Source organism: Homarus americanus, unplaced genomic scaffold (assembly GCF_018991925.1).
Source record: "Homarus americanus isolate GMGI-L3 unplaced genomic scaffold, GMGI_Hamer_2.0 scaffold43243, whole genome shotgun sequence".
Classification (NCBI taxonomy): Eukaryota; Metazoa; Arthropoda; class Malacostraca; order Decapoda; family Nephropidae; genus Homarus; species Homarus americanus.
In genome coordinates, this window is record NW_024721459.1 from 526,263 (window position 1) to 544,887 (window position 18,625).

General features: G+C 42.6%; 1 protein-coding gene across 1 annotated transcript; it reads right to left on the reverse strand.

The window, feature by feature from the left end:
* Nucleotides 1-4,364: 4,364 nt before the first annotated feature.
* On the reverse strand, nt 4,365-18,366 carry LOC121861720. Its single transcript, XM_042359634.1, has 5 exons — nt 18,272-18,366; nt 7,653-7,810; nt 6,113-6,187; nt 5,096-5,232; nt 4,365-4,496 (listed from the first exon to the last, which is right to left on the reverse strand). The coding sequence occupies exons 2-5, from the start codon at nt 7,803-7,805 to the stop codon at nt 4,451-4,453; spliced, it is 411 nt and encodes a 136-aa protein (XP_042215568.1). The 5' UTR covers nt 7,806-7,810; nt 18,272-18,366; the 3' UTR covers nt 4,365-4,450.
* Nucleotides 18,367-18,625: the final 259 nt, after the last annotated feature.

Sequence of the window (18,625 nt, forward strand, 5' to 3'; positions counted from 1 at the left end):
ACTTGTCTGGTTGGTTCACACTGGACAACACCCTCCTCGTATTCGACCTGGGAACTAAACCTGGGACGCGGTGGTGAGATAAACACGTTACCTCGGTACTGCCAACATCTGGGTGGTAAATAAGATCTTGTTGAAAATTATATTTTGCCAAAGCTGAGTAAGCAAATGTAAGAACAGGAATTACTTGACATAATCTAAAGTCAGGTTGTGGTAATATGTCGTGATATGAATATTTCTTAAGTATGTCATATTATATTTTACGTTTTCTTTGTTTTGGTATTAAAAGAAAATGAATATTGTTTATGGGTCACTATTTAATTTTAAATGACTGCAGTACTTTTTGTTTTGTTATTTACGATTGTATTTCTTTATTATTTCTCTAAAATAATACTCTAGTTTGTTGTGAAATATATTGTCCAGTGTTAGTACAGGGGGAACTGAAGTACCTTGAGGGGGAAGAGGAATGGTAAAGGGTGAGGGCAGGGGGGAAGGAGACGAAGAGGAAGGAGGTGTAGAGGAATGCGGAAGGAGATGGAGAGAGGAGGAAAAACTCGCCAACACTAAGGTAGACCATACACAACGATAGGCACAATAGGTTTTCCCACCAGAAATGAGACAAAGACGAATATTAATATCAGTTTAATAAATAGATTCCAGACAGTCATTAATGAGGACAATTCGAAGCGTTCAGAGGAAATTGTTGAATACAGATTAAAAGTTAAATGGACCCTGATAGACAAAGACACACACACACACACACACACACACACACACACACACACACAGAAACACAATTTATAGAACTCATGGAAATACAAATTGTATATATGGAGAAAATTTGGTCTAGTGATTTTAACTAAGAGTAAATTGGCCCCGTACTAATAGGCCATAATTTACCATAACCTCCACTACATGTCTGGACTAGAGGCTACGCGGATTGGGACATGTGATTAAGGTTAGGGATGGGTTGCTGTGGTTAAGACTAGGATTGGAATCTTGTGGTGAAGTTAAAGTTAGGATTGGGTTGCTGTGGTTAACGGTAGGATTGGAGTCTTGTGGTTAAATTAAGGTCACGATTGGGTAGCTGTGATTAAGGTTAGGGATGGGCTGCTGTGGTTAACGGTAGGATTGGAGCTTTGTGGTTAAATTAAGGTCACAATTGGGACCTGTGATTAAGGTTAGGGATGGGTTGCTGTGGCTAACGGTAGGATTGGAGTCTTGTGGTTAAGTTCAAGATTAGGTTTCCTATGTGGTTATACTTAGATTAGGGTTTTTCTGTGGTTGAGACTATGAGTGTACACTTGTGGTTAGGTTAGGATTGGGTAGCTGTGGTTAATGTTAGGATTGGGGCCGATTTAATCTATCATTTATTCCTTTGAAAATAAACTCTACTAAAGGCTACTTATTCTTAATTTTAGAAAAAAATAATCTTCTTACATAATATTACATCAATAAATAAATTTTTCATATTAATGTATGTATGTATGTATGAATGTATGTGTGTATGTATGTATGTATGTATGTATGTATGTATGTATTCTTAATAATAAACATATAGGTATTTTTTTTATATACATAGAAAGATTGAACAACGTTTTAACACCGGACTTGTAAACAAACTGGGATTTTCCATTGTTAACCGGGATGATTTAGGTTAGGTTAGGTTAGGTTAGGTTAAGGCTATGTTAGGTTAAGCTATGGATAGTTTAAGTTAGATTTGGGGCAGGGAATTAGCTTAGGGCATGTTAAGTAAGGGTAGGTTAGTTTAGGTTAAGTTAGGTTAAGTTAGGCTATGGCTAGTTTAAGTTTGGCTATGGCTAGGTTAAGTTAGGGTTGATTAGGTTAGATTAGGTTCCAGCCGGTGAATTAGCTACTCTCAGAAATATATTATAAAGAACATCATCAGGAGAATATTACACGTCTGTTTAGTTAAGTTTGTGGTTAAGTGACGTAACATCTAACGACAGAAAACGATCTTGGTTTTGTCCTTAACTATTGTAAACTGAATGAATAGGAGAGAGCGAGAGAGAGAGAAATTAAAGAGAGACACAGAGAGAGAGAGAGAGAGAGAGAGAGAGAGAGAGAGAGAGAGAGAGAGAGAGAGACCAAAAATAGAATAACATGCAATCAAATAAAATGAGACAAAGTGAGAAATAGTGAGATAAAGAAAGACTGAATGAGAGACAGACAAACATAAAATTAGATAGACGAATAGAGAGACAGAAAGACAGACAGAAAAAGACTCCATAACTGATAAAAATAATGACTACTATCCTGCCTCCCATTAGATAAGGCTTCGTGCTATGGGAGTAGTGGGAGGGGCATAAACTGACGTCATAGTGAGTATGAACCAATCAGCACACGTTATACCCTCATATCTAGAATTTCCCCAACTGCGCTTTTCTGATTGGCTGAGAATGAAAATAAACGAGGGACCATCAATATAAATCATGATAGCATTGACCAAAGAGGAACGATATAATAATTATCTAAAAATACCAAATAATTCCTATAATTTATAAGAGAAATAACTATAATTTACTGTATATATAATTTAAATCTTCTAGATAAAATAAATATAAAACTACTCATTAAGGGATTACCCATATAATTCAAGGTACCGTAGACGACTAAACACTACAGAGAGATTGTAAATATAATTCTTTTTTTTTTTTAAATATAACCCGAAAATATAATCATAATACCCATATAATCTATAATTTAAACGAATTTTTCATACTATTATAACACGGTAAAATTTCTCCTAAGATCAAAAAATCACTTAAGGTTCAAGATTATTATTAAAAGACATCTGAGGTAGAATGCTAAAGTAAGAATGTCAGTCATACATCTTTTTATATCACACACACAGAGCTAAAGAATGTCTTAAGTCATCGATACATATATTAACATTTTTAAACATTTTTCCCTAACCATAAGATTACGATTTAATAATGTATTTATTATTATTATTATTATATACCGTAATTTTCTATTATAATTTTGGTTATTTTTTTTTGTATTATGGGATAGTTATTTTTTTCATATAACTTAGAGTAAATAAACCCTTTGAAATGTTGTTTTGAATTTGTTTCTTGTTATTGTTTTCGTAATTTCATGTTTATTGTTTATTTGGGGTAATTCTTCCTGTTTTCATTTCTTCATTCCTTCGTTCCTTCCTTTCAGTCTCCTTTCTTCCTTTTCCTTTCTTCCTTTATTCCTCGTCCCTTTCTATCTTCCTTGCTTTTTTCCTTCCTCTTTTCTTATCATCTCTGCCATTTCCTTCACAACCACACCTCTCTACCCCTATTCCTTCTCTTATTCTACTTCTCCTTCCCTCCATATATTCTCCTCTTCTCTCTACTCTTCTCTCCATTCCTCACTACGTCTCCACCTCCTTGCCTTTACTCTCTCCTCTTCTTTATTCCTCCCTTGTAAACTGTAAATTAGTCCTCCTGTAAATGACTCCTCTTGTAAATTGTAAAACATTTTATTTACCTTTCGTTAACTCGTAAAGTTTCATTGTAAAAGATTCTTCCTCTTATCAGTAGAGTATATTTTTGTTGTGAGTAGAGTTTTTTCCTGTTGTGAGTAGAGTTTATTCCTGTTAAGTGAAGGTCTTTGTTGTTAAGTGAAGGTTTCTGTTGTTAAGTGAAGGTCTCTGTTATTAAGTGAAGGTCTCTGTTGTTAAGTGAAGGTTTCTGTTGTTAAGTGAAGGTCTCTGTTGTTAAGTGAAGGTCTCTGTTGTTAAGTGAAGGTTTCTGTTGTTAAGTGAAGGTCTCTGTTGTCAAGTGAAGGTCTCTGTTGTTAAATGAAGGTCTCTGTTGTTAAGTGAAGGTCTCTGTTGTTAAGTGAAGGTCTCTGTTGTTAAGTGAAGGTCTCTGTTGTTAAGTGAAGGTTTCTGTTGTTAAGTGAAGGTCTCTGTTGTCAAGTGAAGGTCTCTGTTGTTAAGTGAAGGTCTCTGTTGTTAAGTGAGGTCTCTGTTGTTAAGTGAAGGTCTCTGTTTGTTACCGAAGGTCTCTACTGTTAAGTGAGGTCTATGTTATTAAGTGAAAGGTCTCTGTTGTTAAGTGAAGGTTTCTGTTGTTAAGTGAAGGTCTCTGTTGTTAAGTGAAGGTCTCTACTGTTAAGTGAAGGTCTCTGTTATTAAGTGAAGGTCTCTGTTGTTAAGTGAAGGTCTCTGTTGTTAAGTGAAGGTTTCTGTTGTTAAGTGAAGGTCTCTGCTGTTAAGTGAAGGTCTCTACTGTTAAGTGAAGGTCTCTGTTATTAAGTGAAGGCTCCTGTTGTTAAGCGAAGGTCTCTGTTATTAAGTGAAGGCCCCTGTTGTTAAGTGAAGGTCTCTGCTGTTAAGTGAAGGTCTCTACTGTTAAGTGAAGGTCTCTGCTGTTAAGTGAAGGTCTCTGCTGTTAAGTGAAGGTCTCTGCTGTTAAGTGAAGGTCTCTCCAGTAGTCTAAATTTCCATCTCATCAAGATCCACATTATCCATAGGCAGCGATCTGAAAGTACAAGAATATATATAAGTGTGTGAGTGTGTGTGTGTGTGTGTGTGTGTGTGTGTGTGTGTGTGTGTGTGTATGTGTGTGTGTGTGTGTGTGTGTGTGTGTGTGTGTGTGTGTGTGTGTGTGTGTGTGTGTGTGTGTTTTAGAGGATATATAGATGTGGTGGGAGGAGTGTGTAGGTGTTTGTGTGTGGGGTGGGGGGAGGGGAGTGTTTTCTCAGGGCAAACCTCTGAGAAAATCAATCACGGTTAATGGGACGGTCCTGAGGTAAATGAGACCTCGCAACAACCTAATTAACCCGACATATTGACCTCATTAGATCCTAGTTATTATATTCAGTAATTTTCCCCGCTATCTTGTTATCACCCACCCCACCCCAAACACGCACACTTAATGAAACACCTGTGCTCTAATCTTCCCTAATCACTCTACCAACACCTGTACAGATGCATGAGAAACACACCCAATTAAAACACCTGCATTGACTTCTGTACCGTTACCTGTGTTTAATTAGGATCGACACAGGTACATGATAAAAAACACACCTTCTTTACTAACACCTGTAGTTGCACCTGTAGTTACACCTGTATACTCACTTGGGTTCAACACAGGTGTGGGAGGAGCCGGTAGACAGACACTGAAGAGCTCCACAACACCTGACAGACATCACCTCACCCGTCACACTGCTCGCGAACATACAGAGTGAGTTCTCCCGTCCACATCCACTGAATTCCTGTGATGTGACGGAAGTGTGTGAGACAGGGGGACAGATGGGTGTGAATGAGAGAGGTGAAGGTGAAAAGTTAGGGGAAAGTAGGGGAGAGGAGGAGAGAGAGAGGAAAGGAAGAGGAGGGAGGGAAGAAGAGAGGAGGGAGAAAGAAGGAAGAGGAGGGAGGAGGAGAAAAGGGGGGAGGAAAGGCCACAACACGCCAGGTTACACTAATGAACCTTGATAGTGAATTCTTATACCGGGGTGAGAGAGGGAGGAGGAGAGGTGGGGAAGGATCAAAGAGAGAGAGTAAGAGAGAGAGTGAGAGGGGGAAGAGATCAAAGAGAGAGAGAGAGACAGAGAGAGAGAGTAAAACAAATACATATTCATATACATACAGGGTGACCAAACAAATTTTCAATGTAGAAATATAAAAAAAAAACTGTACTACATTATTTTTAACTTACCCTGTGCAACCCCCTGTAGTGAAGATTCTGAAATGTTCGCGAGTAAACATTCTTTTTTACCCTCAACTTTTAATGAAAAAATGATAACTTTACTAAGAACGTAAGAAATAACAACATTAATAAGATGAAATTGTTTTATGTATAGGTTATGTTAGATTTGGTTAGGTTAGGTTAGGTTAGGTTTGGTTAGGTTAGGTTAGGTTAGGTTAGGTTAGGTTAGGTTTGGTTAGATTTGGTTAGATTAGGTTAGATTAGGTTTGGTTAGATTTGGTTAGGTTAGGTTAGGTTAGGTTAGATTTGGTTAGATTAGGTTAGGTTAGGTTTGGTTAGGTTATGTTTGATTTGGTTAGATTAGGTTAGGTTAGGGTGTCTAATCTTCAGGTGATCAAGAACGAGAGAATGAAGTAAAAATATTAAAGAATTTGATGAGTCCTCACCCTCTTCTGGTCGTAGTAGAGGCCGGAGTTGTCAAAATAAGTTGGACTCCACTTTGGGATTGGCTCATCACGGAACTGTTGTAAAGAGAGATGGTGATTTAATAGTTCAGTCGTTAAAGAGGTCAATAACTAGGGCCAATTAAGGAGGTCATATGCATTTTTTTTATTGGTTTTAAGATTCATTTTAAGGATTTAAACAGACACACACACACACACACACACACACAGGATCTTGTTAAGTTTGAAATAGTGAAATGATTCTTTAAATAACCTCTCTCTCTCTCTCTCTCTCTCCTTGTCTATACCTGTACTTGTATCCATCCCTATAATTTTGTTCTATCTGAAACGATTTTTTGGTTTCAAGATCACAAAAAAAAAAAAAAATCACGATTCTAGTCTCCGATACCTAAGACCACAGGACGAACATCATATAGCCAACACAACATACCAAACATTTCCCAGCAAATTAAAAAAATTCCTAACATGCATAGCGGGAAGTTCATAGTTGATTATGAATTTTGGTACAGAGCGCTCGTGGGTGGAGACAATAATAGCTGGGCTGGAAATTGCCGGGAATATTTGGGTTAAGGCTTAAAAGAATTGATTTTCTTCAAGGTTTAGTGTGGTTTTGGCGGGAAATTTTTTTGGGGGTGAGTTTTGGCGGGAAATTTTTTTGGTGGTGAGTTTTGGCGGGAAAAATTCTGGTGGGGTTTTAGCAGGAAAAGGTTAAGTCACTGCAGTACCCATACGTATCCATTAAGCTACCCACACCTAACCCACTAAGCCAGCCACACCTAACCCACTAAGCCACCCACACCTAACCCACTAAGCCACCCACACCCAACCCACTAAGCCACCTACACCCAACCCACTAAGCCACCACACCCAACCCACTAAGCCACCCACACTCTCCCACTCTCAAATATAACCTCAGTAGGGTGATGGTGTCCAATATGTTCCACCTAATTTATCCAAGGTATTATTAGCGTCTCCTGCCATTATTACCATCACTCTTCTTCTTCACCCCTCCTTTTCTCTCTCTTTGGTTTCCTTCTTTTACTGACTTTTGCCCATTCTTCTTCTTTCTCTCTCTCTCTCTCTCTCTCTAAATGATCTTTTGTCTGTGTATAATTCTAGTGTTGTCCTTACATACATACATACATACATACGTTCATAAAGAGAAAGAAAGAAAGAAAGTGAGAGAGAGAGAGAGAGATATATCACGATCAAAATGGCAGGACTGAGGAAAATGAAGAAACAATGTCAATAAACCCTGAATTATTTCCCGTCCAAGAACAATATGGCGTCAAGAGGTTAGACAAACATTAACACAGCTTCCTCTTCTCTCTCTCTAAGGGATAGCATATACAGAAGATCGCATGAGAGAGAGAGAGAGAGAGAAGAGAGAGAGAGAGAAAATGTTTGTCTACCCACTTGCTGAAGAAGAGACAGAGAAGAGAGAGAGATGAGAGAGAGAGAGAGAAGAGAGAGAGAGAGAGAGAGAGAGAGAGAGAGAGAGATAATATTAGAGTTAGCTCACCCTCTTATACAGATGACCGCTGCTGTAGTGATTCTGGAACCAGAGTGGAGACCATTTCTGGATAACTCGGTCTTGGTTAAAAGCTGTCACGGAGACCAGGGCGGAGACCAATACTACCAGACACCCTAGGAGGACGAGCCGACTGTTCTCCATGCTTGCTGTGTGAGAGAGAGAGAGAGGGCTGTTAGGTGGTGAAGAGAGATTGAGAGAGATTTACAAGGAATAGAAACAGACCAGACATACAGACATACAGACAGACAGACAGATGAACAGACAGACCAGACTCCTTACCATCCTCATCTAACTTACTTAAGCACTTGGGTCTGTCTACTAACCGGCCTAACTTGGGATAAAGATACACTCACGCCAGAGACTTGAGTGGTTCCTCCTTCCCAAATGTCCTTAAGTGTATTGAGTAATGGAGTCAATTGGGCCTAATTTCTGTCTTAACTCAATAGACAGGCTCTCTCTCTCTAAGGATCAAAACCAATGAGGTATATAGAAAGTGTAGGAGAGAAGAGATGAGAGAGAAATGAACTGAGAGAGAGAGAGAGAGATAAAATTAAGAGGAAGAAAATTAAAATAGAGATAGAGAAACGAGAGAGAGAGAGAGAGAGAGACTACCATATCGTGTACACAACTCGTTTATAAAGGTCTGGCTGTGGGATAATGACTATTGTTCAGTCCTCTTGGGAAGTAATAAGATCTTCCTTAACATGGACTGACTAAGTGGAGGTGTGTAGTGAGGTGAGTGTGGGCGTGTGTGGGCGTAGTGTGAGGTGTAGGTGTGGGTGTGGTGTGGGTGTGGTGTGTGTGTGTGTGTGTGAGTGTGGTGTGGGCGTAGTGTGGTGTGAGGGGTGTGGGTGTGTGGTGTGGGTGTAGTGTGTGGGGTGTAGTGTGGGCGTAGTGTGAGTGTGTGGGTGTGGTGTGTGGTGTGTGGGGTGTGGGTGTGGTGTGTGTGTGTGAGTGTGTAGGTGTGGGTGTGGTGTGGGTGTAGTGTGGGTGTAGGTGTAGTGTGGGCGTGGTGTGAGGTGTGGGTGTGGGTGTGGTGTGGGTGGTGTGTAGGTGTGGGTGTGGTGTGGGCGTGGTGTGGGTGTGTGGGTGTGGGTGTGGTGTGGTTGTGTGTGTAGGTGCAGGTGTGGGCGTGGTGTGGTGTGTAGGTGTGGGTGTGGTGTGGGTGTAGTGTGGGGTGTGTAGTGTGTAGGTGCAGGTGCAGTGTGGGCGTAGTGTGGTGTGTGGGTGTGGGTGTGCTGTGGGTGTGGTGTGTAGAGTGTGTGGTGTGTAGGTGTAGGTGTGTAGTGTGGGTGTAGTCTGAGTGTGTAGGTGTGGGTGTGTGTGGGTGTAGTGTGTAAGTGTGTGGGGTGTGTAGGTGTGGGTGTGGTGTGGGTGTAGTGTGAGGTGTAGGTGTGGGTGTGGTGTGGGTGTGGTGTGAGTGTGTGGTGTGTGAGGTGTAGGTGTGGTGTGGGTGTAGTCTGGTGTGTGTGTAGGCGTAGTGTGAGTGTGTGGGTGTAGGTGTAGTGTGGGTGTAGTGTGTAGGTGTAAGTATAAAATATAAGTATAGAGTGTAAGTGTAGGTGGAAGTGTTAATATAAGTTATCGTGTAAAGGGTGTAAAAGCTAAGGTGTATCTCTATATATATGTTGGTGTTGTTGGTGTACATACGTAGGGTGTAGTAGGGTGTAATGAGGGTGTAGTAGGATGTAGTAGGGTGTAGTAGGGTGTAGTAGGGTGTAGTAGGTGTAGTAGGAGACAAGTACACTGTACCCATATGACGTCATCACTACGCTATTACCTTAATTCAGGTTGTATTTGCATTAATTCAGGTTCTTGCAATCCATATGGAGTTTCTTCCACCAAACACGATAATTTTTCTCATGTGTGTGAGAGGGAGGAGGGAGACTAATCGGTGTTGTTATTGGTCAGTGTGTGTGGGGAGACTAATCGGGTGTTATTGGTCAGTGTGTGTGGGGGAGACTAATCGGTGTTATTGGTCAGTGTGTGTGGGGAGAGAGACTAATCAGTGTTGTTATTGGTCAGTGTGTGTAGGGGAGACTAATCAGTGTTGTTGTTATTGGTCAGTGTGTGTGGGGAGACTAATCGGTGTTGTTGTGTGGTCTAGGAGGTGTGTGTGTGTGGGGAGACTAATCAGTGTTGTTATTGGTCAGTGTGTGGGGAGAAGACTAATCAGGTGTTGTTATTGGTCCCAATTGTGTGTGCAGGGGAGAACTAATCAGTGTTGTTGACTAGCAGTCAGTGTGGCCAGGAGACTAATCAGTGTTGTTGTTATTGGTCAGTGTGTGGGGAGACTAAAATCAGTGTTATTCTATTAGTGTGTGTGGGGAGAGAGACTAATCAATTTGTTATTGGTCAGTGTGTAGGAGAGACTAATCAGCGGTGTTGTTATTAGGGTCAGTGATTGTGTGTGGGGAGAGAGACTAATCAGAATTGTTGTTGTGTGGAGGACTAATCAGTGTTGTTATTGGTGTTATTGTGTGGGGAGAGACTAATGGTGTTGTTATTGGTCCGGTGTGTGGGGAAGAGACTAATCGGTGTTGTTGTGGTCGGTGTGTGTGTGGGGGGAGGAGACTAATCGGTGTTATTGGTCAGTGTGTGTGTGGGGAGGCTAATCAAATTTGTTATTGTGGTCCAGTGTGGGGAGAGACTGTAATCGGTATTATTGGTCAGGTGTGTGTGTGGGGAGAACTAATCGGTGTTGTTATTGAGTCAGTGTGTGTGGGGAGGGGCCAATCGGTGTTGTTATTGGTCAGTGTGTGTGGAGACTAATCAGTGTTGTTATTGAAGTCAGGAGTGTGTGTGTGGGGGAGAGGGCTAATCGGTGTTGTTGTGGTCAGTGTGTGTGGAGGGCCAATCGGTGTTATTGGTCGGTGGTGTGGGGAGAGACTAATCGGTGTTGTTATTGGTCAGTGTGTGGGGGAGGGACTAATCGGTGTTGTTATTGGTCAGTGCAGCCTCGCGGAGTATGTTGAATGAATGTCAGTCACTCCTATAATATTAGATCGAGGATAAATAATTGATAAAGAGATGAGATAGGAAGAGAATATTAAGGAAGACAGATAAAAAAAAGAGAAGAAGAGAGAGAGAAATTTTCAATCGTCCAGCTTCTTTCCTACAATCTCTTCTATAATTAGCTCAAGAAAAACACACACACACACACACACACACACACACACACACACACACACACACACACACACACACACACACACAGGTCCCACCCCTCACCCCCCAAAAAATATCATAATTAGACCAAAAACTAATCACCTCAACTTTTAATGAAGATTAAAAAAAAAAGTTCCAATTTTCTACCAAACCTTTTTAACTTTTTTTTTTATTAATCTTGTAAATAACTTTGACAATTGACCTTTGTTTAAATTACCTTCGTCATGTCTCATTAAGTCAATTTGGGAAGGATATTAATATTAATGCTATATATTTAACTCTATCTGTCTGTCTGTCTGTCTGTCTGTCTATCTATCTATCTATCTATCTATCTATCTATTTGCAAATGAGAAAGAGAGGAAGGAAGAGGAAGAGAGAGATTAAAAATGGGAAAGGTTGATATTTAAAGGAAAGAAAAAAGAAAGAAAAAAAAAACGAATAGACCTACAAAGAAGAATAGAAAAAGACACAGAAAGTAAGATAGAGAAAGATAAAGAGAGAGAGAGATAGAGAGAGATAAAGAGAGATAGAGAGATAAAGAAAGACTAACCACCAAAATAGTTGAGTCTCTCCTATAACCTAACCACCGTTTTCTGCATCGTCTTCCCCCCAAACTTATATATTGAATAAGTTATGTAAAGAAAAGGTTCAAGGGATCACACCTGCGTCCTCAAAGCTCCACACACACACACACACACACACACACACACACACACACACACACAGGGAGAGGTATCAGTATAGACGTGTTCATTAGGTTAGTAGATGGGGAAGCAGCCGTCTGGGTAACGTTGTCCAGTGAGAGAGAGAGAGTATACCATCTGCCACCACCACCCCACCACCAACACATATTCTCCAAGGTTACAGTTAATATCATCCCTCCTCCCCTTCTTCTCCCAATTTGCAGCTTTCAATTAACGACACAATAACCTCTTCCTACCCCCTAGATGCCTACCTCTACCAAGTGGGGAGAGGGAAGAGAGAAAGGGGAGAAGGGGTAGAGAAGGGAGGGGTCTGGAGGTTCAGTGTGAGTATATAATGATGTACTTTAGAGCTTTGTGTAGGTGGTGGTCTTACACACGCACACACACACACACACACACGTTTACATACAGCGTCGAGGGTAATGTCAGCTGCTATAATGTCAACTGTGATGTCCCAAATTACAGCCATTACACCTCTTAACTACCATTCTCCTACCTCCTCACCTCCCTTCCTCCTCCTCTTCCTCCTCCTTCCTCACCTCCCCTCACCTCCCCTCCTCCCTCTTCCTCACCCCTCCTCTCCCCCTCCCCTCACACCAGCCCATTACTCACTTAATTACTCTTATTAGGCCCCTGAAACAAATTACCATTGTGAGTTTTGTATGAGACATTTATAATTGTATTAGTAAATTGGGGAAAATTATGGAGGTGTGTGTGTGTGTGTGTGTGTGTGTGTGTGTGGAGGAGAGGAGGTGGTTGAAAGTGTGTGTGTGTGTGTGTGTGTGTGTGTGTGTGTGTGTGTGTGTGTGTGTTTGTGTGTGTGTGTGTGTGTGTGTGTGTCGTTATACTAATCATCATCATCTGGCTTCTGCTTTATCTATCTATCTATATCTATCTTATCTATCTATCTATCTATCTATCTACTTATCTATATATCCATCTATCTATCGTAAGTTATGCAAGAATCCTTAGAGAATCCATCTTTTTTTCGTCGTAACTTGAGAAAATACGTCAAAAATGGTGTCTAATGATTTTACGAATAAATTTACTTAATAATAAGAATATATATTGAAGATACTCATTTTCCATCAGGTCAGGTCAGGTCAGGTCAGGTCAGGTCTTCAACAGCCCTACCAATATTGACATAAATGAAACCGTCTTTAAAGGTTGAGGAGGAGGCGGCTCAGTGTTGCCAACTTAGCGGAAATGACACCAAATCTAGCGAATTTCTGGGTTATCTTTAGCAGTTATTTAAGAGGGGTTGAGTCGACGTAAATCGTACAGTATTTGGATATAATACAGCATTAATGTCCGATATAGATACAGTATTCTCTCCCCCCCCCTCTCTCTCTCTCTCCTCTCTCTCATTTTTCAGACGTGTTAAAAAAAAAAATGCCTCCCATCAATCAAAACGTCCGTAAAAGAAAATTAAGCTCCACTCATTGGCTTGGAAAGAAATATTTGTAAATAATAAGGACAAAAAAACTTACCCTCAGTTGTCAATTGACGGTTGGTGGTTGGGGTTGGTTAGGTTTGGTTGGGGTTGGTTGGGGTTGGTTGAGGTTGGTTGGGGTTGATTGGGGTTTGTTATATTTTCCAGGTAACGACAGAGTGAGTTGATGACTTTAGCCTCACCTGTAATTATGTCCTTATATCATAGGTGAGTACGTGGGTGGGATAGTAATTACAGGTGTGGAAGTGTAAATTTACAGGTGTAGGGAAGCTAATCTGTTTATTGTACGTGTAGGTATGGCGGGTCTGGTTATTACAGGTGTGTGGGTGGCAGATCATATGACAGGTGTGTGGGATGTAGATAATATGACAGGCGTGTGGGTGGTAGATATGTTGATGACAGGTGTGTGGGATGTAGGTAATATAACAGGTGTGTGGGTGGAGACAGACCCTCTAATTATATATATGCTAAAATTAAATAAAGGTCAAGACAACGTGATGACCTTGACCATGAATCGACCCCGAGACCATCAATAGCCCTGTCCAATACTATAACCACTCAGCCAAGACGTGTCCTTAGTTCACTAATTCTCTGATTCGTTGACTGACTCGAATGACATCACTAAGATAACTAACTGACGTCACTAATTCGATAAAGGATACCATCTGACGTCACCGATTTGACAGTAATAAATCAACTGACATCTCATTATTCCCAGTTGATAAAATTATAACGAAATAATGAATTTTTTTCCCTCCGTTTTCTTTGCCAGGGAAAACTGGGTAAAAATAATAACAATAATAATAATTTGCCCTTCACTTAAATTCTCTCATGGGGAAACTCGTGACCCCTGACCTTTGTTCCCGGAGGAGAGATGAGAGAGAAGGAGGATAAGGATGGAGGGAAGGAGGAGGGAGGGGGAGAGGATGAGGAGGATGAGGAGGAGGAGGAAGAAGAGTCGGTAGGTGGGGTGAGAAAGGAGGACGGGAAGAGAGAAAGAGTGGGGGGTGGGGAGGTGGTGTGAGGGAAGAAAAAAAAGGAAGGAGGAAAGGAGAGAGAAGATAAAAGAAGGGGATAAGAGGGGTGGAGAATATTCTTGTTTGTTTTTGTTTGTTTTGGATGTTTCTGTATCTGTCTCTGTCTGTCTGTCTGTCTGTCTGTCTGTCTGTCTATCTGTCTGTCTGTCTGTCTGTAATGGTGACCCTATTTACGTACTATGAGGTCTCGTATTTCGTCATTAGGGTTTATTAAGACATTGAAAGACATAATGGAAAAATATGTTATTGAATGGCTATGTGGTGTGGTGTCTGTGTGTGTGTGTGTGTGTGTGTGTGTGTGTGTGTGTGTGTGTGTGTGTGTGTGTGTGTGTGTGTGTGTGTGCATGTGTTTGTATGTGTATATATGAACACGTGTGTCTCTGTGCGCCTATCAATCTTAATATATGTGCGTATCTGTGTCTGTACAATATGTAGGCTTATGTGTGTGTCTGTCTCATGTCTGTCAGTCTGTATGGGAAGGCGGAGAACTAGGAGCATCTCAGGCCTCCTTCTCATTCCACACACCTGGTATCATCCCAGACCTGTGGGAAGCAACAATTAAGAGGGGGCGGGGGGAGCAGGTGAGGGCAGGCATGGGAGGTGAGGGTAGGGAGGGAGGTGTGGGGTGGGGAGGTGAGGGAGTGGGGTGGGGGGTGGGGGGGTGGGGGGGGGAGGGGGGGGGAGGTGGGGGGCAGGGGGAAGGGAAGGAGGGTGGTGTTCGCTCATGCTATGCTAGTGTACGTAATGAAGGTGAGAATTAATTAGTATCGGCCAATATAGGGTGACCTGGCAGGTGAGAGGTTGAAACTCTCTCTCTCTCTCTCTCTCTCTCTCTCTCTCAGAGGTAACCAGGTGAGCTATTGGATCAAAATTTACCTCCAGGAAAAAGAAGGGATGAAATAGAGAAAAAATAAGAAAGAGAGGCAGAGGACAGTAAAAAAAAGCGAGAATGAAGAGAGACAGAGTGAGAGGGTGATGGAGAACGAAAGAACAAAGAAGAAAGAGAGAGTCACATAGTTCAGTGTTCCCAGGTCATGCATGCAGCAACAACAACAATGTGTGTGTGTGTGTGTGTGTAGAGGCGAGACCATCTTATATACTGTAGTGTTTAGCATAACTACGACGGCCATGGTACCACGTTTACCCATCTCACCTTTAGTCTATATGACACAGGTGTAAATATATGATAAAAAAAAGAAAAAAAAAGTCTTGGTCGTTAAAATTTGTCTTATATTTTTAATGTTTCTCTGGAAGTTACGACATAAAAATCTGGTTTCTAAAGTCTCAGAGCATACTATCCCCCCCCCCTTCACTATGTTTTTAAAAATGTCACTCGTCAAAACACAATGAAATTGGATCCTAAACAACTCTCTGTTAAATGGTTATATGAGTCGCCATCCTAAGACAGCAACACACACACACACACACACACACACACACACAGACAACACAAGGAATAAAGATATATTATTGGAGTTGTCAGCCAAGTGTCAGCTCTCCTCCCTCACCTATACTGTACAGACGCCTGTGTGTGTGTGAGAGCCTTATGTGCAGTGGGTCAGGTGTGCAGGAAGGTGAGGTATAGAGATGAATAAAGAGGTGAAACAGAGGAAGTGAGTGGTGAACAAAAAGAGAGAAGGAAAAGAAAATAAGAATAAAATATAGAATGTGTGTGTGTGTGTGTGTGTGGAGAGAGAATGACACACCAAACACACACACACAGACACACACACACACACACACACACAACACACACACACACCTACACAGCTCACAGTTACCAAGAGCCCCCCCTCAAACTCCCTAATTTAAACAGATTTATTTATATATTTTACAACAATTTACACTCGCAGTTTACATATAATTAAATGAGTATATTTTTTCATTATTTATCTACACAAATTATCATACGCGTTTTACTGTTGTTAAAATTATTATTATTATTACTGTTGTTATTATTATTAGTAGTAGTAGTAGTAAAGTAGTAGTAGTAGTAGTAGTAGTAGTAATCGTAATTAGTAGTAGTAGTAGTAGTAATCAATAGTAGTAGTAGTAGTAGGCCGAGAGGATCACTTTAATGGTATGCGTTACCTGTATGCATCTAATTAGCCAGGTAAGTTATTAGTATCTAATCGTCCGGGTAATTATGTTTGTCTTTAATTAGTCATGCAAATATGTATGGAATTAATTATACCTCTGATTATAGTGTACATCTAATTGTCACTGTGTGTATGTATGTCATTACCTTTGTTGATAAGCATTCATCTATGTGTTTAAGGTCAAACTCTAAGGTCACATCTTTGACCTTGAAGTTGCTGGGTTAGGTTAGGTTAGGTTAGGTCAGGTCAGGTCAGTATTTTGCTGTTTTTTGCTCTGATTTTCCCAGTTTTACCTTAATTTTCGATTTTAGCGATATTCTAGATTCCACTCGGTTTATCCACTACCTTTCCTCGGTACTTTCAACAATTTCTTATCCTCAAGTCAGGACACACACACACACACACACACACAATACACACACACACACACACACACAATACACACACACACAATACACACACACACAACACACACACACACACACACAATACACACACACACACACACACACACACACACACACACACACACACAATACACACACACAAACACACACACACACACACACACACACACAACACACACACACACACACACATACACACATACACACACAGACAACACCACTCTGTCTGATGCCTAAGAATACCACTGCTTCACTGTATGTGTGTGTGTGTGTGTGTGTGTATGTGTGTGTGTGGTTGTGTGTGTGAAAGAGAGAGAGGAGACTATTGGCAGGGCAGAGACTAGGGTGTGGGGAGGAGGGAGGGACTGGGGTGTGTGGGGAGGGAGGACTGGGGTGTGGGGAGGGAGGACTGGGTGTGGGGGAGGGAGGGACTGGGGGTGTGGGGAGGGACTGGGGTGTGGGGAGGGAGGACTGGGGTGTGGGAGGGGGGGACTGGGGTGTGGGAGGGGGAGGGACTGGGGTGTGGGGAGGGAGGGACCAGGGGTGTGGGGAGGGCTGGGGTTGTGGGGACTAGGGGTTGTGGGGAGGACTGGGGTGTGGGGAGGGACTGGGGTGTGGGGGAGGGAGGGACTGGGGTGGGGAGGGAGGGACTGGGGTGTGGGGAGGGGACCGGGGGTGTGGGGAGGGAGGACTGGGGTGTGGGGAGGGGGACTGGGTTGTAGGAGGGAGGACTGGGGTGTGGGGAGGGGACTGGGGTGTGGGGGGGGAGGACTGGGGGTGTGGGGAGGAGGACCAGGGGTGTGGGAGGTGAGGACCGGGGTGTGGGAGGAGGATCAGGGGGTGTGGGAGAGGGCGGGACCAGGGGGTGTGGGGAGGGCGTGACGGGTGTGGGGAGGGAGGATCAGGATGTGGGAGGGAGGACCGGGGTGTGGGGAGGCGTGACTGGGTTGTGGGGAGGGGAGGGGGGACTGGGGTGTAGGGAGGGAAGATCAGGGATGTGGGGAGGACGGGACGGGGTGTGGGGAGGGACCAGGATGTGGAAGGCGGCGCTGGGATGTGGGAGGGGAGGGACCAGGGGTGGAGGGCGTGACTGGGGTGGGGAAGGGGGAGGACCGGGGTGTGGAGGACGTGACTGGGGTGTGGGGAGGGAGGACCGGGGGTGGTGAGGGGCGTGACTGGGGTGTGGGGAGGGGGACACGGGGTGTGGAGGCGTGACCGGGGTGTGGTGAGGGCGTGACTGGGGTGTGAGGAGGGGAGGACCGGGGTGTGGGGAGGGGAGAACTAGGATGACAGGAGGGGAGTTTAGCTACACTGAGGCTACACAATGAATTTAGGAGGGGTCCACTTTAAGGGGTCCATTTTAGGAGATCCAATTTAGGGGTTTCACTTTAAGGAGTCTACTTTAAAAGGTGTATTACGAGGGGTCCACTTTAGGGTGTCTACTATAGAGAGGTCCACTTTAAGGAATCCATTTTAAGGGGGTTTGAAGTCATCATTTCCGTCCAGTCATCCTCGTGTTATTGGCTGAGTCAGGTCAAGACGTGAGTGAGACACGAGAGAGAGAGAGAGAGAGAGAGAGAGAGAGAGGGGGGGGGGTGTCATAACTGCCCTCTTGCAGTTAACAAATCATTATCATAACTGCCTATGTATTAATTACATTTACCCAACACTAATTCAAGTCAAATATAATAAAAATATTATAAGAGAATAATTGTAAAAGATCAGTTATTTCTACTTACGTTATGTATATTGTGTTCTCGTTGGCGTATGTGGTTAGATCGAGGAGCGAGGCACACACAGGTCCGCCAGCCACGAGAGATGCAACAGGTATGAGACGCTGACACGCCCACACCCCGGTCTTTATACTTTAGCTCCTCCCACTTCTTGTGATGTCACTAGTCTTGACCCCGCCCACTCGCCCATCGACGCCTACGTACATTCTAACGTCACTTGATCAGCCGCACCTTATTGGCTGGCGTAGGACGGTGACGTAAATATATATTGCAAATACAGGGACACATTGCAAGCACCATTAAAAACATCCAGAGCAGTGTGCACGGAAGCTTAAAATGAGGAAATTCCATGAATAACAT